General features: G+C 31.9%; 2 protein-coding genes and 1 long non-coding RNA gene across 3 annotated transcripts in view; 2 read left to right on the top strand and 1 right to left on the bottom strand.

The window, feature by feature from the left end:
• Nucleotides 1-14,259, top strand: part of LOC135835174 (uncharacterized) — a 51,035-nt gene extending 36,776 nt beyond the window's left edge. Inside the window, exons 3-4 of the long non-coding RNA XR_010556831.1 lie at nucleotides 13,320-13,510; nucleotides 13,606-14,259. This is a non-coding gene — a long non-coding RNA (uncharacterized LOC135835174). The remainder of the gene's footprint in view (nucleotides 1-13,319; nucleotides 13,511-13,605) is intronic.
• LOC135835138 (probable chitinase 10) lies at nucleotides 8,806-12,992 on the bottom strand. Its single transcript, XM_065349275.1, has 8 exons — nucleotides 12,819-12,992; nucleotides 12,250-12,440; nucleotides 11,963-12,171; nucleotides 11,724-11,880; nucleotides 9,679-9,833; nucleotides 9,404-9,589; nucleotides 9,203-9,322; nucleotides 8,806-9,121 (listed from the first exon to the last, which is right to left on the bottom strand). Exons 1-8 carry the CDS (start codon nucleotides 12,950-12,952, stop codon nucleotides 8,957-8,959), a joined length of 1,317 nt encoding a protein of 438 aa, XP_065205347.1. The 5' UTR covers nucleotides 12,953-12,992; the 3' UTR covers nucleotides 8,806-8,956.
• A 976-nt stretch (nucleotides 14,260-15,235) lies between the features above and the next one.
• LOC135835137 (metabotropic glutamate receptor 7-like) lies at nucleotides 15,236-23,826 on the top strand. The gene is made up of 22 exons (XM_065349273.1): nucleotides 15,236-15,409; nucleotides 15,479-15,688; nucleotides 15,799-15,904; nucleotides 15,988-16,044; nucleotides 16,703-16,756; nucleotides 16,847-16,954; nucleotides 17,057-17,110; nucleotides 17,199-17,243; nucleotides 17,320-17,385; nucleotides 17,478-17,516; nucleotides 17,885-17,938; nucleotides 20,285-20,501; nucleotides 20,582-20,828; nucleotides 20,938-21,161; nucleotides 21,241-21,383; nucleotides 21,446-21,522; nucleotides 21,607-21,805; nucleotides 21,882-21,954; nucleotides 22,057-22,436; nucleotides 22,527-22,853; nucleotides 22,949-23,121; nucleotides 23,634-23,826. Exons 1-22 carry the CDS (start codon nucleotides 15,369-15,371, stop codon nucleotides 23,671-23,673), a joined length of 2,934 nt encoding a protein of 977 aa, XP_065205345.1. The 5' UTR covers nucleotides 15,236-15,368; the 3' UTR covers nucleotides 23,674-23,826.
• Nucleotides 23,827-25,555: the final 1,729 nt, after the last annotated feature.

Raw genomic sequence — 25,555 nt, 5'->3', positions numbered from 1 at the left:
ATATAGGTACCTTACCTAGGTCTAATATACTATGATCGTTTGTGTGTTTCACAATTCAGATGTCCGACATTGTAATAATTATACGGATTGAAATTTCGCATCGACCAATTATCGCCGGTATAATTTTTAGCCTCCATGATCCAATATGCGAACTGGCTTGCCAAATGCCAACCTGGTGAAATACTGTTATAAATTGATTTTGGTTGTTGTAAATTTGAGGAAATGTTTCGTAAGTAACTTGAGTTTGTATCTCTTTCTAAAGTGTCTGGTAAAATAAAAAATAGCAAATTTAAAATGGGAAAATTTTTTTAAATTTGAAATTTTTGTTATGAGACTTACTATGTACCTACCTATAACTACCTATCGTTAAAAGTGTCTAATTTGAGAGCTTACCATTGATATAAGTATGGGGACCGTTTTTTTCTTCAAAATTTGATGGATCCTAATAAGTACCTAGTCATGGACAAATGACCTCAAAAATCATACCGAAGAAAAACGCCAAATTTTTGGTCCATGCCTAACCCACCCCCACCCCCCCACCCGTATTTGAAAATTTTACACATGTTTCGAAATTTACAACACGAATAATCGAAGGGCTTCATGGGAAGGGGGCCTTGATCAATTTTTTTCCACAGATTTTTACAAGTTCACATGAACTTAAAAAAATTTCTAAAAGCAAACATATTTTCAAATTCGTTTATTTTTCAAAGAAGAACGCTTCAATATCACTGAATATGGTGGAATTAATACAAAAAATAATAATTTTAAATAACTTATATTCAGAATTGTAAAAATCAGAAAAACAAAAAAATTGATCAAGGCCCTTTTTCCATGGAACCTCTCAATCTTTTGATGCCCACTTGGAAACGAACTTCTTAAGGTGTCCGCCTCCGATTCGCACGGAACTGCGACTTTTGGATTGGGCATGGTCTAAAACCCCATAACCAAAATTTTAACTACTCAAATTAATTTTTCGATTTTGGTGAATTTTTGAAAATTCAAAATTTACTACTTTTGGCGTTTCAAGTATTTATGATTTTTTTTAAATGCATTTATTCAGTAAAAATATGGAGGATGGTCATGAAACTAATAGATATAAACTCCCTCGAACCAAATATCACCTTTTGTAAAAAAATTTCAGAATTCTGGTCAAAAAAATGCACTTGAGGTGTACCTACTCCTGGAAATCGGCCAAATGTAGGTAAATACTAAATTCTCATAGGTCGAGAATAGTTCACGACTCGATTTTTAGCTGCCAAAATTAATTTCCTCGCTTCCTGCTTAGAAGTGTTAAAATTCTGCAAAAATCGAAAATCATGCTGTGGAGGCTCCAGAATGGCTCAAAATTTTGATATTCGGATTTTAGCAATGATGGCAGAACTTTTGCATTTTAGTTTCAGTTTTACTTTTTTCAGTTTCACAGGGTGTCTAACGGCCATGAAAGTCATGAAAAAGTCATGAATTTTGCTTGGAACACACTTTGAAAATTTTTTTTAAAGCCCATAAAATGATAAAAAAATTGAAAAATTAAAAATTTGCTCAAAAAATCAGAAAAATGAAGAAACTGAAATAGGTACCTAATTTTTGATTCTGTAAAAAATGACAACCCTGTTCGTCAACTTTTGTCTGGGAGTTCTGTTAGACACCCTGTTTCAGTTTTGCTTTTTTCAGTTTTAATTTTCAATTTTTAGTAGTTTCAGTTTCTTCATTTCAGTTTCAGTTTTAGTTCCACTTTTTCCCCATCAAATTCGTTATATTTTGGAAATTTATTGGAAAAAATGAACTACCAAAAATTAGTTTTGCTTTTTTCAGTTTCAGTTTTTCATCACTGGATTTCAGAGGGGTTAGTTTAGACAAGATATAGCCATTCGTGCAAATTAAAAAAAATCTCCTACGAACAAAAAAATGTTGATTTTTTTACCATTTTTTTCTTACAAATTCTGGTCAAAAAATGAACTCCAAGTGTCTTTGAATGGACATAGACATAAGCCATAACTCGATTTTCAGCTGCCCAAATTAATTTTCACGTTTTCTAAAGGAATTTTTTAAATTATTGAAAAATAAAAAATTGCGCTGGAGGCTCCAGAATAGCTCGAAATCTTGAAATTTGGATTTTGGAGGTTACTTAGACAAGATACAGACATTCGAGCGAATTTCAAAAATTTCTCTACAAACATAAAACTGTTAATTTTTTGAATTTTTTTTATATTATACTTGGGCCCACAAATCCTGGTCAAAAAACGCACTCGAGGTATTCGCCTGGAAATCGATCAAAATGTGAATAAACTCTTCAAATATGTCGAGAATAAGCCACAACTCGATTTTTAGCAGTCCGAATTAATGTCTAGGCTTTCTGAAGAAATTTTAAAATTCTGAAGAAATCAGATATCGGGCTAGAGGTTCCAGCATTTCCAAAAATGATGAAATTCAATTGGTAGAGCGGAGCTGAGAAGTTGAGAATAGTTTTAGGACTAATTTCCATAATTTTTACTGCACAAATACTTACCTGTGCATTAGAGAGAAAAAAATCACAACGAAATCGCCGAAAATGATCAATTTTGAATTTTCAACTGGGGCAACTGAATTTTTGGTTATGAAAGTTTCCGATAGTGATCTCTCCAAACATCGATGTTCCGTTCAAACCGGAGGCAGACACCTCGAGAAGTTCCCTTAAAATTCAAAAAAATTCAATTTTCAATTCCAAACATCAAAAAAAGTTTAAATTTATTCAGTTGTCTTATTTTGACCTCTTTCTGACGTATTTCATAAAAAAGTTGACAAAAATTACACTCATAGCAAAAAAATCAAAATCCGTTTATTTTTTCAATTCACTCAGAATTTTGATTTTTTGTGATAGTTCATTTCATCGAGTGAAATAGTTTTTCCAACTTTTTCAACGGATATGTAAAAATAGGGGTCAAATGGGTCAACTTCACCAATCAAAACTTTTTTTCATGTTTTAAATCGAAAAATCGCATTTTTTCGCAAACTTTTAAATTTTTTAAATCGACTTTACGAAATAATGCCATCCCAATTTCTTAATATGTTGTTCAGCATGACTGAGAGACGGAACGATATGAATACTACGGTTTGAAACCTTTCGAGCTGATTTTTCGTACGAAAAAAAGAGACAACACTGATTTTTATTATATCGCCAAAAAGCCTTTCAAAACCCCTAACTATTGGGAAAAGTTCCATTTTTGTAGGTATCGCGGTTATTGAGTAATCCACTGCTGAAATCGATGATATTTTTCAAATTCACTGAAAACTTTGACACCCCCTAGCAGCCTTTAAAAAAGGGCTAGAGAGCTGTGATTTGCGCCATTGATCATCCCTTCGGAAGGTCTTTCCACTGGAAAAAAATCGCCGAATGACCGGCCATTTTAACGTGCATGATTAATCTGATCCGATGATATAAGGGGGGGGGGTGCTGCTTCAGACATGAATAAGAGACCTTTCTGAACCAAAAAAGTGAAAACAAATTTTAGAACATTGGAATCAAATTTTTTCGAACTTAATGTTCTCACCGCCGAGGCCGAGGTGAGTCATTGATCTAATAATCGAACATCCCCCCCCCCACTTAAAAAATTATTGAAATACTTGCTTGGTTTTTTCCAGAAGGTATGTACTCGAATCAATTTCGTGAGATGAAAAGATCGAGAAATAATATCATCACATCATTCAATTCAACGTAGACTTTTCAATTTATGCTCGAAACATCTCAAAAAGAAAACATCAAATAATATTCCCACACATTTGAAAAAAATTTCACAAGTTCATTTCAAGCTTTAAAAATGCTTAAATAGCTCGAAGATAACATGATGATCCAATATACCTACTTGACGTTTAATATTGTGTGTATATACTTACGGTATCCTACCACATTCTGCGAACAATAACCTTTCATCATTCCCGTCATAATGCTCACGCCGTATTGCAACACAATGGTCGGCAAATAAGCTAGAGTCACGCCGTTAAAAAAACCAACAAATATCCGGATATCGATCTTATTCTTAATTGCCATCATAGCGATCAAAAATTTGCAAACAATCAGTTGGAAAATGTTAATCATTCGAGCTTATTATATAACAGATTCGGTGAAAAAAAAAATCGCATAAAGAGGTGCATCTATGAGACCACAACAACGTGGGTCGTACAAATAGGCGAATCGTGAGTATTTTGAACTGCAAATTTTCGATGTTCGCGCGTTAGCTTTTGTATTGTAGATATCGATTTGATCGAATATACGATATAGGTACTTAGTTACAGTTTGTGAAATCGAAGAATGCATTTATGGTTAACCCACTTTTACAACTTACATATTATACAAATTTACATATTTTAACAAATTTTCTATACCATAAGGTGCAATAACCAGAATACTCGTTAGGATGACTGTAACACTAGGTGGGATGCGGATTACTATTTTAATCAGTTGGGCTACCTACCAGTAGCTTTTGAAAAACCTTGAATTAGGTGTGATTATACCTAGTAGGACCTCGTATTCAAATTTGTGTTTATATTAGATCTCCTATGTTTCTTTTTTATTTTTATTATTGTTATTTTTTTGTTTCAATCACGTCGTATTGATTTCAGTTGGGCTACCTATCAATAATTTATCACGATTTATTCACATTTGAATAATTATTGTTTTCACGAGGGAATCGATACCTACAGATGGTAATTTTTTCTGCAAACAAAATTTTTAAATTTATTATAGCCTATGTCTAAGGTCTAATTCGTTAATTATGATTTGCGGATCCTCAATTGGCACGTTATTTATGATGGTTGGATTGTTGTCCTTCGTGAATTGTTTTATGGTGCTTATGGTACTTACCAGCACGTTTGCTTGGTATGGAAAAATATGAAGCTATCCGCCAATCACTTCATAAAGTTTGTAACGCAGTAGTCTTTTAAAATTTTCCAGCTGAACATTAGGTAGTTCAATTTAGTAAGGTAGGTACTCGTACAATTGGTATCCAAATCATAAAAAAATATACTATGACTAAAGAGAAACAGATTTCGAAAGAAACAATCGTTTGAATTTTTTTCAATATTCAATTTTTTTCTTCTAATTCAACAACAGAAAAAAAGCTTTAATATTCATAATTTTGAATTACATCTTGCTTCCATCTATCCATCCAAAAAAACATGGATTTTTAGGTACCTACTCGTATTCAGCTTTTGAAAATAAAAATCTGAAATTGAATCTATTCTCAAACATTCACTAGGTAGGTATTGATTTTTTTAATTTTTAAAAAGTGTCCAAAGTTAACCAAGTACCAAATACTTGTACATCTAAAGATTGTATGATTTTGAAAAAAACTAGGTTTCTATTGGAAAATTGCATTATCCAAATTGAAAAAAAAATCATGTTCAAAAAATATGAAAAAGAAAAAAAATAATGAGAAACAATGATGAAAAGTGCAAGTAAATCTTTAAAATTAGCACGTGAATAAAAATCTCTCAAAATTGATAAAAATGTTTAAAGCGACCAAAAATTGAGAAAATATTTTAAATTTGACTGAAATTTTGCATAAATTTCTTAAATGATTGAAAATATTTTAAAATTTCAATGAAAAAAATGTCAAAAATGCAGAAAGTATAATACCTACAAAAATGTTTAATTGGCCTTTCAATAAAGTACCTACCTTCTTAAAATTATGGTGAATTTATGAAAAAACCAGCAGAATCGAGCAAAGTATTGCAAAAATTACTTTAAAATGTGGTGAAATGTCCTAAAATTATTCAAGTTACCTGAGCATTGTTGGTAAATGCGAAAAATAGATCAAATATTATCGAAATGGAATAAAATTATTTTAAAAAAATCGCAATAAGCATTATAAAAACCATAAAATTGGTATAGAAACCGGTTGAAAAGTAAAAGAAATTGATCAATTGCTTGCAACATTGTTAAATTTTCTAAAATTGAACCAGATTATAGAAAATGAATTGAATATTCTCAATTTCTCAAGCAAAGAACAAATTTTGTCAAAATTGTAAAAAGTATCATAAAATGTGCTAAACTGACTTCTCCGTTATTGGAAATTACAGCAAATATAAATTGATGAAAAATCAGCACAGCACAATTGAGCAAAAATTCAAAAAACTGCTTTAAAAAAGTTGTTTAAACGTCACGAAAATAGTTGAAAAAACTGAAATATGAGCAAAATGTCGCAAAAATCTCAAAATTTTGCACAAATTGTAGAAAACTCGTTACAAAAATTAAATTAAATATGATTAAAATAAAATGAAATTTAGTCAAAATATTACAGAAAAAACCGTATACCTAATTGCATTCAAAACTGCAGAAAATTGCCCACGAAAAAATTTGAAAAAAATTTCATGAAAATTGTGCCAATTTATATAATTATAACCATTGAAATTAATCAAATGTTATCGAACTATAACTTCAAAAAAATGATTCGAATCAATGTTTTGGCTTTCAACTTTTGAAATGTTTTTCAATATTGTTTTAAAAATCCAGTGTGAGGTTGTCCAGGTGTCCTACTGATCAATAAAGTAGACAGTTCAAAAATGTTGAGAAAAAGTCGAGATTTCGTTCAAAATTTATAGGTAATGTTTCATTCTGAAAAAGACTACTTATCTACAAGGCCTTTTTAATCCATGAAAATCGAATTTGAAAAAAAAAACTTTCCTACCTACCCACGCGCAGAAAAAGTTGAGAATCCGTATTTTGAAATTTTGGAAAACGTTTTGAGTTGTTAACTTGATAATTTTGCAATTCGATAATTTGAGTTAGAATTCCAAGATACGTTGCAAAGAACGAGTATCGATAAGGCCATTTTTTGGCCCCAGACAGTTATCGACTGAACCACTCTTAAATTGTTGTAATAAATGCCCCAAATACGAATCCGTGGTTAGTTGACCCAAAATGACCATTTTTTGATCTCCAGGGGTCCCCAAAGTTTCGAATAAAAAAATAATTTTTGGAACCACTGAGTATTATTTTCAAAAACTTTTTCAACGTAAAATATCTGTTCGAACCCGTTAAACATTATACGAGACAATTTTTCCATTTTCGACCCTCAGGGACAGAAATGGGGGCGGGGGGGTTTCATTTTTGAAAAATTTTGGAACCACTATTTTGAACCTACCCCTTTGAACCCCCCCTAAAAAGCTTTTTACAGTTTATTGGTATCTGAAAGACCTCCATCCTACCAAATTTTGAGCTCAATAAAATTTTGCGCTGGTACTCAAAAATCCAAATTTCTAATTTTTTGTAATTTGGATTTTTTGGGAACCCCTGGATAGCTGGAAACCTGCGATTTACGCCAAACGTAACGTTTTGAGGCATATATTCAATTACCTAGGTGAAAAAGTTTAATTAAGCTTCCTGTATATTCGTAATTTTGAATTCTTTTTTTAGAGCCCCCCACTTTGGGCACCCCTGAAAAAGGCGATTATGCATATTTTTTCAAATAAATTGAATAATTTACATTTGGAACACACTAGCAAGAGCTCGATAATTTTTCACTCGATTTTACCAGTAACTTTCAAAATTGAGCTTTTTTGGGCCAAATTCTGAGATTTTACTTCGTTGAAATCATGAAAACGTGATTTTAACGTTTTTTCGAAGAGTAAAATAATTTAAGAGTGGTTCAGTCGATAACTGTCTGGGGCCAAAAAATGGCCTTATCGATACTTCTCCTTTCTGTCTCAAACTTGTTGCATCATTTATGTTGCAATTTTTAGCCAGAAGTGATTAGACGTCATATTTTGACTTTTGCAGATATATGATACGTTAGGTAGGTAGGGTTCTATAGGTAGGTACTTGGAAGGAAATAGTAAGTACGAAGTTTAAAAACATGATATGATACAAATTCTCTTAACTAAAATCTCATTCATTCATGCATTGAAACTTGAAACTCATTAATGGAAATGAATGTAGGTAGCATCGAAGTAATCAGGTGAATGAAAACGCTAATGTACCTATACCTACATTGATTACATTCTATCACAATTCGCCGAAAATTACTCGTGTGTTGATATGTAGGTAAATTTGCATATCCACACAGCTTTTAAGGGGATCAGTTCAGTACATTGTCAATAGGTAGGTGTTTTGTTAGGCAACTCTTTTAGCAAGTATGTTGCGTAGGTTAGAAGTTGATATTTAGTAGGCGTAGGTATGTGTACATACTTTAGATCGAATTTAGTTTCAAAGAGTTATCGAAAACGTCGTATAGGAAATTAGTTTAAGAGACGAATTCAAAATAATACTTTTTCAGCACGAAGTTTTTATTTTTACGAGTTTGATAAGACGTTGACTTCGGATTACTTTACTTATTTTAGAGCCAATAATTTCAATTATTTCTCATCGTATACCTACTCGTAAGGTTTAAATTTTTTTTATGTTAATATTTCACGCGTATATTTTTTATAATTATGAAATACATTTTATATTCAATTAAGTTACCTAAACAACATTGAAGAAAAAAAAACTCGACTTTATGCATTTGCACTTGTTCATTCGTCTTATATAACTTGGCTGATTTACTTTCACGTTGAATACATCGTAGTGCTACTGATTCAGATTTAATTGACCGAAATACCAATAACATATTTCTATACACCATACAACATATGTACTCTTGAAGATGATAGATTAAAAAATAATTTAGCTGTGGGCTTTTTTTTTGAAACGTCTGTGTCGGTGTCGGCTTCGCCTTTCAACAGTGAACAACACATAGGTAGGTATCTCTCCGTCTACACGTACGAATCCACATTGAAAACCCATTACTCGTTGAAAAAAAAAACTTGAATCGAGAAATGACAAGAGTATAGTTGTACGGTAGAGAATTCGTTTTATTAAATGAATTAAAAATTTACATCATCTGTTAAGTAAAATGAGCTTACAGTAGGACGAAATTTATCAATCAAATGTCACTGATTATTTCATTCGTCTTAATAATAGGAGATTATGCGATCGATTATGTCAGAGGTAATTGGTAACATCTTTCAGTTCTATGTCACCTGTTAAGACGCCCCGTACTGTCGTTAGAAGAGGATGCTGACCGGCTGGACAATTTTTCTGGAAGCAGTCCAATCCTAGAGTCCAGATAGCTGCTCCTCTGAAACCTTTCTGTTTGACGTAGTCGGCCTAAAAACCAGAATGATGTTCAAGGTTACCTATTAAATTTGTAGATGTTTTTTGCGAGTATTTTTTCTGTTTTATACTTACTTTAACAGCGACGTCATATTTGTCATCAAAGCCAACCCATTGATTGCCTTTGTAAGCGTAAGAACCGACGTTTTCTTTGTGAACCACTGTCCAGTCTTTTTTCTGTACTCTGTCCATTATCTGATGGCATTAGAAGGAGAGGGGGGATTTTACTCGAGTGTTTCTCAAATGTGGTTTGGTTTTAAAAATAATGGTACCAACCTCGTAATACGATAAGTATCCCAAATAACGAGTATACTCCCCTTCGTCAGGTTCTCCTTCAGCTGGTGAGTTGATATCAGTCATGTTTGAATCAGTGAGCAAAAATGTACGGCCATAGAATGGAATACCCAGCACTAGTTTGCTCGGTGGAGCTCCATGTTTAATCCAAACATCCATTCCTGATTGCTATTGAGGTTTTTATATCAGATCAGATATGTCTCAAAATGATTTTTTATACCTACATATAAGTCATCGTTAGGTAATTTTCTACTTACCACGTTACCAACTTCTTCCTCGTCATATAGCTCATCTCCTGGTTGAGCTGAAAAAGGAGCCACTAAACCGGTTCGATTTTCCCAGAATCCATGAAAATCATATGTCAGTACTTCGATCCAGTCGCATAATGTTAAAATTCCAGGAACGAGATATCCTATCAAAGATAAAATACACATTCAAAGAAATCATTTTTCATTTTTATTATTTAGGTACGCGTAAATTGAATTCTGATTGTAGAATGACAAATTTTGGTGAAAAAATGACCATCCCTTTGTAGTAAAAAAGTGACAATTTTTAGGTGAACAAAATGTAGCCATTTTTAGAAAATAATTTCTCATTTTGCTGGAAAAATAATTTTTTGTAGCGGAAAATGACATCCTTATTTATCAAAAAAACATGACAATTTTTAGTGAAAAAAGCGACAATTTTAGGTGAGGAAATTCTCATTAATTTTTAGTGAAAGTGTGTCAACTTTTGATGAACAAAATGTGGCCATTTCAGTGTGAAAAAATATTTTTTTGGTAAGAAAATACCTATCAATGTAAAAGTAAAACGGTGTTGATTTTTTGTAGGGGGCGAGGGGGAAGATTCTCCAAATATCATAGTTTTTCGCTAAAATGGAAACTTTTCATTTTTTCTCCACAAATTTTCACTAAAAGTTGATGATCATTATTTTCAGCATAAACTAGGTATCATTTTTTTCTCTAAAAATAATTATTCAGAATGTAAAAATATCAACGAAATTCAATCGCAGTTTGGCCCTTTTTTTACAATTTGGAGTCAGTTTGACCCTAAAAATCGACACTTTGGCCCTTTTATAATTATCGCATTTTTCACCACAACAGATTGGCCCTACACCTTGAAAAAAACAATTTGGCCCTTCTTCCACAACACCATCAATATATTATGGGGCATATGCTTTCCCAGTAAAATGAAGATTTCTCACTTTTTCACCAATGATAGTATAGTCACACTCTTCTCTCTCAATCGCTTTTCACCCAAAATTGTCGATTTTTCACTAAAAACTGTCACATTTTTTCCATTAAAAATTATTACATTTTCATCACTGAAAATTATTACATTTTCATCACTGAAAATTATTACATTTTCATCACTGAAAATTATTACATTTTCATCACTGAAAATTATTACATTTTCATCACTGAAAATTATTACATTTTCATCACTGAAAATTATTACATTTTCATCACTGAAAATTATTACATTTTCATCACTGAAAATTATTACATTTTCATCACTGAAAATTATTACATTTTCATCACTGAAAATTATTACATTTTCATCACTGAAAATTATTACATTTTCATCACTGAAAATTGTCACATTTTTTCACTGGAAATTCAAAATGGTCACATTTTTTTCACTGAAAATTGTCACATTTTTGCACTGAAAATTGTCACATTTTTCCACTGAAAATTGTCACATTTTTGCACTAAAAATTGTCACTTTTTTCCTCTAAAAATTATCACATTTTTTCCTCTAAAAATTATCACATTTTCATCACTGAAAATTGTCACATTTTTTCCTCACTAAAAATTGTCACATTTTTTTTCACTGAAAATAATTATCACGTTTTGTCTACTGAAAATTGAAAATGGTCACATTTTTTCACTAAAAATTAATTTTACATTTTTTCGCTAAAAATTAATGTCAATTTTTTTTTCAAAAAGTTGTAATTTCTCCTTAAAAATACATTTATTTACATAACTTTTCCGCTAAAATGAAAAATTCTTTTGAATTTCTACTAAAAATGGGCACACTTTGTTCTCCTGAAATTGACTTTTCTTAACTAGAAACTGATGATAATTTTTTCACCAAAAATTAAAATTAAAATTAAAATTTCTTTCATCTTCTTTTAGGAATTGGAGAAGGGGGATCAAATATGTTCCATTTTAGCGTTTTGTCAGGAGAAAAAGCCATGCAAAGTACCAGCTAAAATTTATGCATTTGGGTTTTGAAAATTTATTAGACAGCCTGTTTCACGAAGATCTTTTCCAAAAGAACAAATAATTAAATAAGTTACCTATATCGATCATTTTGTTTGTCGTTGGACCAGATATGGTGAGCAGTAATCTATCTATTTTCAGTTGGTGAGCTTTGACGTCGAAATGTTCACGAAGCTCTCTCAGAAAACTGAGGTAGTAATCTTTATCTTGAGGAGTACCACTCGTCTCATTTCCCTAAAAAATTCAAATTCACAATAGTTTTTTTATAACGTGACCTTTGAATTTTGTATTTGAACTTTGATAGATAGGAAATTACCTGATATGCTCCGGGGAATGATAAATCGACTTCTAATCCGTCAAAATTGTGATGAATCAAGAAATCAGAAATTTGCTGTACTAAATGTTGACGTAATTCATTGCTGCGTAACATTTCTCCATATTTTGGAGTAGAATCGACCCAGCCTCCTAGACCCAGAAGTACTTTGGGACCGTATTTCTTCAATTCGGTGACTCTGGCGAAAAGATCTGTGTGATAGAATTGATCATGAATGAGTAAGCGTGTAAATACATATTTTGTAAAGATTTGAAATCAGATTTGATTACTTTCTTCTATATCAATGGTAGGCTCTCCAGGAATCATTCTGTCTTTGGTTTCATCGTCAAGTACAGCGAACACGTAAACGATATGAGTGCAGTGTTGATACAAGATTTCTTCTGGCTCAAAATGCCCTTTGCCTCGACGAAATACTACCCAGTCGGCGTAATAGCAGATTGTTAAGAATTCATTTTCGTCCCTGTATTGAAAAAAAATTAATAAAAACAAAAATAATTTTTTAGTGCTATCTGAGGTCTTTCATAGTGATTTCTTACTCATTATGAAGAAAAAATGACAATTATATTACCTACATGAAATTGAATTTGAATACCTAATTTCTAGATCAATTTTGATAAATTTTTAGTAATTTTTTATTTCTTATTAAATGCAATTATCAACGGTCCGATTTCAAGTGATAGGTAGCCTATTTAATAGATTTGAGTCAAGTTATTTCCAGATTTCAAAAAATTATTGGTAGCCTACTTGGTAAAAGCAATTTTTTTCTTCATTTTTTCAGTTTAATATTAATCGATTAAAATCGTCACTTGTCACGTAACAAAATAAAAATCAAACAAACCTGATTTCCTGCAATTTCGATACATCAGCTGGATCGACATCCCTAACGCTAAAAGCACCACAATAATTAACCAGCAATAAAACGGTAAAGAAAAATACGCGCCAAAACATCCTCGTATCTAACATTTTACCCATTCGATCGACGAATGATACCTAAATAATAATAAAGATGCGCTAAAATCGAAAATTTTCGTAATTTTCATCTCCAAGGTGACATTTACGTATCTCTTAATTACCTCGAGTATACGGTGACAATAAACAAACACACCATGTGTGAGAATCGTTTGGGTGCTATTTGCATGCGTAAAATACAGCAATTAGTCAACAGTAAAAAGTTACATTTGCATAATAAATTAGATCGGTTTGTTTCATCCGCCGCACCGAACTGGGTTTCTGGACGAACCGCATTAAACACTAATACAAACTCTATTACTTAATTAGATGAAATATATTTTCTCATTTGGTGATTTATGTCATAGATTTGTCTCGCTTTATGCTGCAGATGACACTGACGTTCGATTTCAAGATGCTTTTCAACTTGGATATGCGATAAAATCGCAAATGGTTGCCGGGGTCACGTATCATATGCTGCAGGGGAGTGGTGCTGACGATGGATGCAAAATATTACCGAGAATTTTGGGCGCGTAAAGGATGACGATGCGTACGAGATGATTCAAGTACTTACTTACCTACGTAGGTACCTATTTATTTATGTATGTATGTACCCTACCTTCTTAAAAGTTTACCTAATATTGATGAAAATTGTTTTTTTGTGTGTGTGTTTTTAGAATCTGCACGCATTGGTTGGTAAAAAATTATTCTAGGATCGAGATCATGAAATAAATTTGAAGAAACTGTCTTTTTTGAGAAATTGAAATGAAAATTTCGAAAATATTTTCATCAAAATCAGACGTCCAGCGCGATATGGATACGTTTAGAAGCCCTAAAACACCATCGATGATGATAGTTCATACGTCCTCTCTCTCCTCTCTGCTTCCAAAATCATGAAAAATTGAACAATTTATATTCTGAGACCCCTAATTGAAGTAATCAGGGTAATAATGTGAGTAGTAGGTACGATGGAAAAAATATTGTTGCTCATAAAAATAAAATTATCGTTTGCATTTTTAATTTTTATTTAGGTTGGTGAAAGGTGTCGTTTTTCATGATTATTTTTTGTGGAAATTAGTACACCTATTAGTGTAAAAAATAACATTTTCAATTCATAGAATATTTAGAAAAAAACTTGTGCAAAAATGAAGCACATTTTGTTTTTTTTTTATTATTTTTTTTTTAATTTTTCAAAATGGTGTTTATTTATTTTTCCAGACATTTTTTGAAGAGTTGATAATTTTATATTTTTATAATTCTAATTCAATTTTTCATTCCTTTGTTATAAATTGAAATCAGTTTTAAATTTTTTTATCTACGTATATTTCAATTTTAGTGAAATTTTGGCTCATTCATCAACTTGATGAGTAAAGATTTAATCATGTATTCAAATTTTTTGAATTTATTTGCTAGCAAATCGATTTGTTATGTTGGCACTTCTAATCTTCGAACCGAAAATTGTGTAGACATTAAAAGGTTCAAGTGACAGAATGAAGAAGAGCTGAGAAATCGATTAAACTTGAAATTTGATCACAAAAATGAAAAAAAAAATGATGAAAATTTACCTAGTTAAATAATGAAGATTTAAGAATTATTCAATCAAATTTTCAATAGTTTTTCATTTTTAGATTCAGTTAGTTTTAGTTTTTTTCAATGTTTGCTCAAACTTCAATTTTTTAAATACATTTTTCTATTCTTTAAAACGATTGAAATGTTTTTTGTGATTTGTACAATGTAAACAGGTTGATCATGTTACAAATTTATTTTGATTCTTTTCAAACGATTATTTTGTCAATTTGTTTGTGATAAATTTTTATACTTTTTTAAATTATTGATTTTCATTTTTTTTTCAAATTTCATTTTTTTTGTATGTATTTGGCTGATTTGTATCTTGTAATTTAACTGCTTGTTTTCTTGATTTTTTTTTTTTTTTTTTTTTGAAATTTTAAGAACATAAGTAAGGATTCTAAAATTTAAATCAATTAAATATGATTTTTGCTTACATAAATTCTAGGAAAAAATCTATTCTGGCAAATGCAATAAGTAGGTACCTATCTAGATACCTATGTAAAACTTTTTCAAGAGAAAACTCATTAGTCATCACATATCTGCGCTATATTCGAATATTTCTACTGTTATCATAAAAATTGATCGTAGGTAGTAGGTACCTACTTAAAACCTCAAAGTGATTGTAATTGTTGGTTTTAATCTATGAAGCATCAAGTTCAATTTAGATCTTAGGTATCTAACGAGATAATTTCATCGTAACTTGATCATTTGATTAGGTACACTGGTACTAAATTAATTTCGAAATGGATTTCGCTGAACAGTTTTCAATTTAGGATCGTTTGAACACGATCACGTACCTATTCTTTTTTTGAATCATGATTTAGCTTGTGATTTGTGTTGTTTTTTTCCATGTGGTAAAAATCCACATAAAATGGGTGATTCTATTTTGTGTGGTAAAATGAAAGATATTCGGTCAGTTTTTGTGCTTTTTTCAATCATACTGATCGTTTCATCGATAATTATTTTTTATTTGTGCTTCAGTGCAAAGATGGTGCATGGAAGTTTCTTGATTGGTATCCTTTTTCTACTCCAAATTATCCCCCAAAGTCAACAAATGGAATCGGAGAATAATTACTTTATGGAAATGGTTATGTCAATACGTGAATCTAGAAATGGAAGCTGTGCAGAAATCAAACAAGAATCTGTTCAACTAATCGCAGCGTTTTATTACGCCATGTCTATCATCAGTAGGTACGAAATTACCTCACATTATGAGTATTTTATTTTTATATGCCCACCGAAGTATTTATTTAGGTAGGTACCTACTTGTACTCTAAACATTTTTTCTTTTAATTTCACAGAGCTGAGACGTACCCGAGGATCAATTACTTTACAGTAGGGGTAGATTTTTGTGAAATAGTGAACTATTATCAGTCCGAGTTTCAAGTGTTGAAAAATTTTTACCGAGTAAGCATTTTAGTTCATATCGTTATAGGTAACTATATTGGCAGTTGGCACTGACCGAAGTAACATTTGAATACTTTTCACAGGAACAAAGTAGCTCAGAAAACGATACAATCGTATACAACAATTTCCCCGACTTACAAGTAAGATAGAATTTTTATTACAAAATTTTCATTTCCATCGGTTAGTCTTTTTTTTTTTGTGTCGTCCTCAAAGCGATGAAAACTTTCCAAGAATTGTTTTGCGGATTAGAATTTCGCGCATAAAATGACGCTATGTGGCTTTTTACGAGTTCACTGGCCAGTGAAAAATTTTTATAAGTGAATTATAATCGTTGAAAAATACCGAGTTTTCTTTTAATGGGGTATTAAAACGAGTAAAAATTATGTCTTGGTAATATAATTCGAACAGTTTGGACGAATAAAAATATGTACCTTGGAATTTCATTATGGGACAATAATAATTCTGAATGCTTTTGAAACTGTTTAATATACCTACCTACATTTTTTAGTCAGACTCGAGTGTAAGTAGTACTAGCTTTCGAAACATTTGGAAGTTATTTTTATGCTGGGATAGTTATTGTGAGATAAGATAAAATATATCAAGTTATCATTTGCGAGCGATTTGTATATTAATGGACGTACACTTGGATTACGTAATTAATTTCGATCGTACAATGTTTTACTTGTAATTTACCTATTTGAAGTACTTAATTGAAATAGAGGTATTTGATGAGTTACCTTTCTTGCAGTTATGAATTGTTTATAGACATTGTCATTTGTCAAGTTTTATTTTTTTCAGGCTTTCCTACCTTCCGGCGAAAATCTAACTTTATTTGAAAGTGAAGCAGATGAGGTAGATATGATATTCTATTATTTTAAGAGGAAAGTTTTTTTCAATTTAATCATCACTGCTTATCCGTACCTAATTGTGGTTTTCATTCAGATTTTTCAAGAACAAAATATCACTGAATTGGATTTAGCAAATTTGACTACGAATGTAATTTCAATCGAAGAAATGATTACTACCTCAACATTTATGCCAACGATTCCAGTATGATAATTTTTATATTTTCCAAAAAAAAAAAAAAAAAAAAAACACGTTGAAGCATAACATAATTTGATTGATATGTATTTGGCAAACGTATTTTTGCAGATAACTCAGAAGAATTTATTTTGGAAAAAAGCGTTAAACGTGAAACATTATTGGGTGAGTATTTTATTCAGGGTTGAAACTTAAATACTTACAGTGATGAGTACCTATCCATATGAATTATTCGTGGTTATTTTTTCTGCAGAATAAACTGATGACGAAGAAAACTGTGGCAACAAAAGCTCCTCAGGTATTGCTTACACGCTCGTGATTTATGCATTATAGTTTTGGTACCTTGTCTGATATTTTTTATGTATTGTTTTTAGCTTGTACGTAAAGTGAAGTTGAATAGGACTACAACAAGTACTACTCCAGATCCGACAGCATCTACGGTAAAATACCAATTTAAAAATTGAACGAGTTATTTCTCAAATTGTGAGATGCCTATTTTAAACCATCCTTACCTACCTGATTTTTCTTCCAGATTGAACCGATTAATATTACAGAACTTCTCGAAACATCGGTGAGTAGATTTATATTTGTATAGTATAGCTGAATGAAGTGCAATCAGAAGTCTGTCGAAGTTTCGATTAGAGTGTAATAAATATTTTTAACAAATTCACCGAGATGAATTTGTTCATTTGGCAAATTAGGTTGCAAGATACATATTTTGTTTCTTCGTATACACAAGGTTTGTGCTCTCTATGATTACTTGGATTTTTTAAAAAAATTGTTAATTGAAGAAACGTGTAAGGTGAATACTTCAAATTTTGAAGTTTATTCTTTTCTTTCTTCTTAAAGTTGAAGCAATCTACTTTAACATGACATCTGATTGCAATGACTTTTTTGAATGAAAAAATTAATTGAATTTTTTGTTTTGGATTTACGTAGGACGTCGAATGGTCCAATGAAAACAGCATGTACTTCAATGTTTCTAAAAAATGGGTAAACATTCTTTTGTGTAATCTATAAACATATCTACCTACTTGAGATTCATCTTCACTCATTAATTGCTTACAATTCTAGTGCTTTCTTATTATTATTAAGTATAGGTATACTTACACAGTAAATAGTCCAGTCATTTTAGCAAAATTTTTAGTCGAACCTCGAAAAAATTGGGGGAAAGCTGAATTTTACATTATTTGTTCAGAATGGCCTCTAAAACAATCCATCAAAAGTTGCACCCCGCAACTTGCCGGCTACCCTCGCGAGAGCCCGAGAGGTCATTAACCTTTGTCAATCTACGTTTAGGGAAAAAGACAAGTGATTGAACTAAAATAATTCTACGTCAAATTTCTCATAAGCATGACCAGTTCTGTTAAAATATATTTTTCGATTTTTGGTGAATTTTTGAAAATTAAATTTAGGCCAAAAATGAGAAAAAAAATCATAATTTTACCAAATTGAGCTGCAAAGCTGAAATTTAGGACATACCTACTCTGTTTCCGACCTGCTAAATCGATTGGAAACGATTTCAAACTGTTTTGAGCAGTTCTGAAGCTTCCAGTAGATTTTTGAAACTTGAAATTTCTACAAAATTTCATCCAATGCAGTTGGAAAGCTAAAACTAATTCTCTAAATTAATTACAATACGCTAGAGAGTCAACTGCAAGTAGATTTCAAGTCGTTTTGGAGGCTCTAGCGATTTTTTGGAAATTACTGGAGCGTTTAACAGATATTTCAATGCTCGGAATTTCCATAAAAATTTACCAAACAGAGTTGGAAATCAAAAATTCACTGTGTACTCCAATTTCAATACGCTATCAAGTCGACTGCAGATTGGTTCAAGTCATTTTAGAGCCTCCAGCGACTTTTGGAAAATTCCCAAAGTCTCCAACAGATTTTAGAAACTTCAAATTTCATAAAAAGCAGTTGGAAAGCTAAAACTCACTCTGTAAACTAATTTCAATGCGCTATATGAAGTCGACTGCCGGTAGATTTCAAGTCGTTTTGGAACCTCCAGCGACTTTTGGAAATTACCGGAACCTCCAGCAGATTTTTCAATGCTCGAAATTTCCATAAAATTTTTACCAAACAGAGACATTCCATTTGTGACATTATTCTGAAGTGAATCGCAGGTAGTTTCAATCCGTTTTGGAGTCTCCAGCAAATTTTTAAAAACTTCTGTTTTTCAAAAAATGCCACTAAATCTATCCGAATTAACTTTCGACGTTCAAACCTCATTTGGTGAAATTTTGTAGAAATTGTCATTTTCAAAAATTTACTAGAGGCTCCAGTAACTTCCAAAAACTCGTTGAAGGTTCCGAAACGACTAGAAATCTACTTGCAGTCGACTCCCTAGTGTATTGAAATTAGTTTACAGAATGAATTTTAGCTTTCCAACTGCTTTATTGATCAAATTTTAAGTTTCAAAAATCTACTGGAGGCTCCAGAACTAGTCAAAACGGTTTGAAATCGTTTCCAATCGATTTGGCAGTTCGAAAATAGGGTATGTCCCAAATTTCAGCTTTATAGCTCAATTTGGTAAAATTATGATTTTTTTTCTCATTTTTGGCCTAAATTTGATTTTTAAATTCACCATAAATCGAAAAATATATTTCAACTGAACTGGTCATGCTTATAAGCAAGACATAGAATTATTTTAGTTCAATCACTTCTTCTCCTCCGACCCTTCATTTCGGCGATATAGCCAAAAAACGTAGATTGACAAAGGTTAATGACCTCTTGCAGGGGTAGCAGACAAGTGGCGGTGTGAAACTTTGGTCAAAATATTTTTGAGTCTACCGTGAATCGAGTTCACTTTTTAAATTGTCGATTTTCATTTTTTAAAACAATTTTCATAAAATTGACAACTTTCCGCCCTCCTAGTAAGAGTGAAATCGCCATTTTGGGAAAAGCTGAACTGGGCATACTGATAGGAAATTTAGCATAGAACAATTTTTGTTCGAACATTTTCTCTCTCGGACCCTTCATTTTGGCGATACAGCCGAAAAACCTGCATCGACAAAGGTTAATGACCTTGGGGGGGGGGGGTAGCTGGCAAGTTGCGGGGCGCAACTTTTGATGGGTTGTGTTATAGACCAATCTGAACAAATAATGTGAAATTCAGCTTTCCACCAATTTTTTCGAGGTTCGACTAAAAATCTTGCTAAAATGACTGGACCTTATTTTTAAATTACGAAGGTGCGAATAGATAATGTAATTTGGGTTGCTGATACATTATTTGGAAGGCGAAATACATAATATGCATATAAAAAGTGCATCTCAAGAACATGATTCAATATTGAGATAATATTCAATTCTAGAATTCGTTTTTCTTCTCATTTATAGTTGAACGGAGTCAATCCACAATTAACAGTATTAGTAGAAGCTGCTTCAACATTCAGCGTGTACAAAGATCTGTTCCTTGACGATTACGCTCTGAATAATGTTCCGATTATTTCGAATAATTTCGAGTTTCATCCACACGAAGCAGAATTACAAACTCTTATAGGCGATCTTTTAGAATGTCACCAGTGGACCATTTTATCAGTCATATATTCTCAAAGTGAGAACGTTGCAATTATGTTCCTATTTTCAGTTTTCACCTACTTAGATATCATATTTATGTGTGTTTTTTAAAAATAGGCATCGAAGAAAAAAAACGCTACGTTAATTTCCTACGAAACTTCCAACACGTCTGCGTCTCCGAACAAATTGCCATTACAGAAGAAAGCACAGATACCGATTTCAACCATTTAGTTTGGTTATTACATACGAATATTCGTAACACCAATGTTATTATTTGCTTTTGCAGTAGAAAGGAAATAGAGAAATTAATGCAAGCTGTTTCTCGTTACGATGTCGTAATGCCATTCACATTTATATTTGTTCTGTACGTAACCGCATTATTCTTTGTTGTAGTCTACCTACTGCCTACTTAGACTTACCTTATTAACATGCCAATGCAAATTTTAATAATTGTACTAAATTTTTATCTCCAGAGATGGACTAATGGAGCAGTTAAATTTCACCGTCGGATTCGAAGAGCAACTCCTCGATAGTTATGTTATAGGAAGGGAAATCGATTACGTGGAGGAGTTCAGTAAAGTATACGTAGCTGATTATCTCTCAGCTCAGAGGCTGCATCCTTGGGCTTCCGAATTCAAAATGCAGAATGAAATTGGCTTGAATATTACGACAAATGATACGAATAATAATGAAACAGGTAGGTACCTAGACGACTCCTTTCAAGCTTTTACTAACGTTGTGTAATTTTGTTGAGACTAAATATTGCATTTTTTCAGCTGAAGAATTTTTAAACGACTATGTCGTTAATCCCGAAGTAAAAGGAATCATTATGGGAGTATTTGCAGCAGATGCAGCTCTTCGAACGTATTTGCAGCCGAGAATAAATTCCAAGTATTTTAATAGCAACGTTTCTTTTATGGTACGAATATCGAATAATTTTATTTTGAAAATTTTTCAAAATTTAATCGAGATCTTTTTTAGAGTATTTGGAACGATATTAAAAAAGGATTAAATTCGCACGAAAAAGACTTGAATCATAATTTCCTATCATTTAACAAGTATGTAAAATCCACAGAATTAAGAATACCTGCTGATGAAATTTAATGATCGGAAAATCAAACGGGATTAATTTTTGTCGACAGGTTAAATCTATTTAGATTTGAGAAATTCCAAGATGGTAATACGACGACGTACAGTTTCAATTTGGTCAATGATACTTTGGCGGATTGTGTGAATAACAAAGAAATACCATTACATTATATGAGTCTAAATATACCAGTACAAAGATCGACGGTTTTCAAATACGAATGCATTGAATCGTGCCCACGCGGATATGAAAGTGTAATTAATACATTGCAAAAATTTTAAATGAAAAAAAAAAATGGTTCAATTAAACGTTAGATTTTTTATTTTATAGATTTCAAAAAATATGCATTGCTTGGTGTATGATCCTGGTGAAGAAGAATGGGAAAAAGTACGAAACTGCACAGGTAGGTATCACTAAATTATGAGTCCTAATCTTTCGTTCATTTTTTTAAAATGTAGTTTTGAGCAAAATGATCGCTACTTATATTTTCATATTCACATTCCAGAATGCCTGAAATTCCCAGAAGAAGATGTTTACGGACATTCGATGATGGCTCCAATGCTAATCTCAGTTCTGGGATTATTCTTGACAGCCATGGTATCTCAGACTTTTGTCATGCATAATGAACATCCTGTCGTTAAAACCACCTGTTATTTGAGCGCCATCATGTTGGGATGCATGATGATATGTCATTCGATAGTCATTCTAATATCGTTGAAGATCTGCGTATTTACCTGCGGAGTGTTCAAATACGTAATACCTCTCAACTTTACCGTCATGCTTTCGGCTATGCTGGTGGAAATCAACAGAATGTACAGAGCATGGGAAAAACCTCCATTTGCCGAGGTCGTCTCCTTACCCAGCATAACTTCGAAGAAATCTGCGGTATTTTCTTTTTTTTTCTATATATTAATAGTATATTTAACCTGCCTATATTGATGAACTTTATTTACATTGAGAAATTCTTATTTTCAGATCTTACTAATGAGTGTATTGATCTCGTTCGAAAGCATCATGATATTTTTATACTTGGCATTAGGCAAAGAGAAAATTTTCCACGAAGAATACCTCTCGACCGGTTACGAGTTTAATTTGGATCGTCTATGCCCATTACATTCGGATACGACGCTGATCAATTATTTTTTCAACGCGATTATCGTATCAGTTACGCTTTTATATTCCAGAGTAGTGAAAAGTCTGATGCGAAATTTTTACGAAGCCAAGTACATGTATTGGACGATGTGTCAGACATTCGTATTATGGTTTGCATTTTCCGCTCTGTATTACAAAACTGATTTAAAGGTTGGAATTCAATTTGTCAGATGTTCTTACAACGCTAACAAACTCAGCTGTACGCATTAGAAAATGAGATTTTCACGACGTTAAATTTTTACCAGGTGCTCGTATTCAGTTTATGCGTATCAACCAACACTTTAATCCATCTACTGCTTATATTTTTCCCGAAAATGTATATTATTTGGTTTAATCCCGACATGAACGATGTAAAGGGTTTCTACAATATGAACGAATATCAAGTTGACAGCCGCGGCATGAATTTGGATACTACGATGTAAGAGAGATTACCTACATATTTGATTACTTAGTTTGTAATATTAATCACATTTGGTGTAGGGTGGGTCGTGACCCGTGAACCTTGAATTTTTTAATAGGAAGCAAAACCTTTATACTTGAAAAAAAATAATAATAGGTACCGGATTCAACTTAGATACCTAGGCTACCTAGTACCTACCTACTTGCTTGGTTTGTAAGTTGATAAAATTCAAATTCTCTGGTTGAGTCAAGAAAACCAAACAAGGACGAGATTTTTTTATTCCATATCTTCGTAATGTTTTTTTTTTCGTCTGTGAATAGTCTTGAATTATTTCTCAAACGAACTTCATCTGAAGCAATAACAAGAAGACTTCAAGTATTTATTTTTTAACTAAAAAAAAGAAGAAAAAATACAATTCTCTAAGCACCTTTATTCGTTTAAAAATCAAAATTTCAGATTAAATTTTATTTATTTGTTAAGTAGGTACGCATTTTACATAATTCACAAACTGTTGACCATTATCATTGCAGAATCGAAGAGAAGTCAGAAGTTTCGGAGGATAAAGAATAAATGCAAATACATCAAGATTCTTTGTCTGGCATATTATGGATTTTTGATATTTTCTAGTTAACGTATAGACTGTGATAATTAAATTTTTATACTACGTAATAAGAGTTACCTGTACTATTTACCTACTTACATACATTTTCTGTTATATTTGTATTGCTGTCTTTTCATTATTCATTGGTATAGGCAATCGTAATTCTATAGTGATACTGAAAGTAACTAGTACCTACCTACATTTACCTCTAAACTTTTACAGATTTTTTTCAAGATGTTTTCGAGAAAGATGTACTTTCTTATGAAATTTTAGGGGATTCTCGTAATAAGAAACAGATTGCGCTATTCTTCACAAGAATGCGTATGTAGGTATATGGTAGACCATCGCCGACATAATATTAATATTTTACTGCGAAGATTGCAAATTTGCCTCTATTAGCTGTTTTAACGCGATTTATCTGCACCTCAAAGAAGATGAAATAATACCTACCTACCAAACGAGCACATCTTATAGGAGACGAAGCTTCGTATAGGTAATGATACGTAACAGGTGTATGTTTTAAAAGACAATTCATTATTTGGATCACCTCGTGTGATTAAATTTCAATAGCGTACACCTGTATAGATTCCTATCGAGTTAATAAATCTCAAATGAAGAATGAACCGAACACAACAGGCACGATTGTATTGTCTGTCATGGTGCAATTATGAGCTAAAATGTTCATCTTTACGAGTACCTACGAGAATAGTTTGTTTTCTTTGTAAATATTAACTCACAATCTAACTTAATAACCTACAGCTACAGATTACTTGGAGTTATTCAGTTGATGATATTTTTTCCCCGAGTGTATTATTGAGCGATTACGATTACTGACGAAGAAAAATCACGTCTAGTAATTACTTAAGACGTCAAATTAACGTTGCGTTGTCAATTTACGTTTTATGCTTTCATTCAATTTCAATTCGTTGAAAAAATTTGGAGTGAAAAAATGCAATGGCGAAGTAAAAAAAAAACTTCCCAGTGCCGAATTAGATATTTTTTATTGAGAAGGCGATCAGCTTCAACAATTTTTATGAGAGATCTTACACTGACCAATCAGATTGTGATACCTATTTGGAAAAAATTGATTGGAATGATCTCTCATTTTGAAAATTTACAAAAAGCAAAGTTGATGAAATTTGACTGTAAAATTTATTTGATTGCGTACCTATCTCAATTTTTTTAGAGGCTTGCAAAGAAAAAAATTAATGCTCTTGGATAATTCTCAAAAAGTGGTAAATTTTGTGTCCACAGCATTTTTATTTTTATTTTTTTTGGTCCATACAAGCATCACCTCCCTCACATTTTACACTTGATATTGAGCTGTTCAGGCCCCCCTTTCATTGGTGTACATTCGATTTTATACCCCAAATGTCCTTCGACTTCCCTGTCTCACACCATGTTTTTGAAAATAAATGTTATAAATGTTATAAAATCCTTTTTTTTTTTTTTTTTTTTTTTTTTTTTGGAAAAATTGACATATTCTCAAGGTATATTATTGTGCAAATTCAATCTCAATAAGCCCATAGGAAGCTTACATTTCACATTTGAAAACTGTCTCACAGTTTTTGCGCCAATTTTAGAGCAATTTTAAAATATTATTTTTTCTGACTTCCTTCCCAATCCAAAATTTTTTCTGGTAAGTGGTTGCACTGGTTCACTGATGTTCTCATAGAAATGTTACCCCGCACCGTTTTTTTAAAAACCTACATAACAGCTCGTTCTGTCTGATCGTATTATATAATTTGTTAAGTTTTGATGTGTGGAAAAAAATGTGTCCTTCAGCTTGCGTTTTTATTTACCCTGATGAACCCGCCAAAAACGATAATCGAGAAAGGGAAGTTATTCTAC

Source organism: Planococcus citri, chromosome 2, assembly GCF_950023065.1.
Source record: "Planococcus citri chromosome 2, ihPlaCitr1.1, whole genome shotgun sequence".
Classification (NCBI taxonomy): Eukaryota; Metazoa; Arthropoda; class Insecta; order Hemiptera; family Pseudococcidae; genus Planococcus; species Planococcus citri.
The sequence above is the reverse complement of the archived record's forward strand: the minus strand, read 5'-3'. Positions and strand labels throughout refer to the sequence as shown.

Bases quoted from the DNA above. Each gene is read 5' to 3' on its own strand.
- LOC135835138 (XM_065349275.1), bottom strand. From the start codon at position 12,952: ATGGGTAAAATGTTAGATACGAGGATGTTTTGGCGCGTATTTTTCTTT. The intron at 12,172-12,249 runs GTAATCAAATCT...TCTATCACACAG, and splicing joins TACCATTGATATAGAAGAAA to ATCTTTTCGCCAGAGTCACC. The intron at 9,590-9,678 runs GTAAGTAGAAAA...AAACCTCAATAG, and splicing joins AGGAAGAAGTTGGTAACGTG to CAATCAGGAATGGATGTTTG.
- LOC135835137 (XM_065349273.1), top strand. From the start codon at position 15,369: ATGGGTGATTCTATTTTGTGTGGTAAAATGAAAGATATTCG. The intron at 17,939-20,284 runs GTAAACATTCTT...TCTCATTTATAG, and splicing joins TCAATGTTTCTAAAAAATGG to TTGAACGGAGTCAATCCACA. The intron at 21,955-22,056 runs GTAGGTATCACT...TTCACATTCCAG, and splicing joins AAAAGTACGAAACTGCACAG to AATGCCTGAAATTCCCAGAA.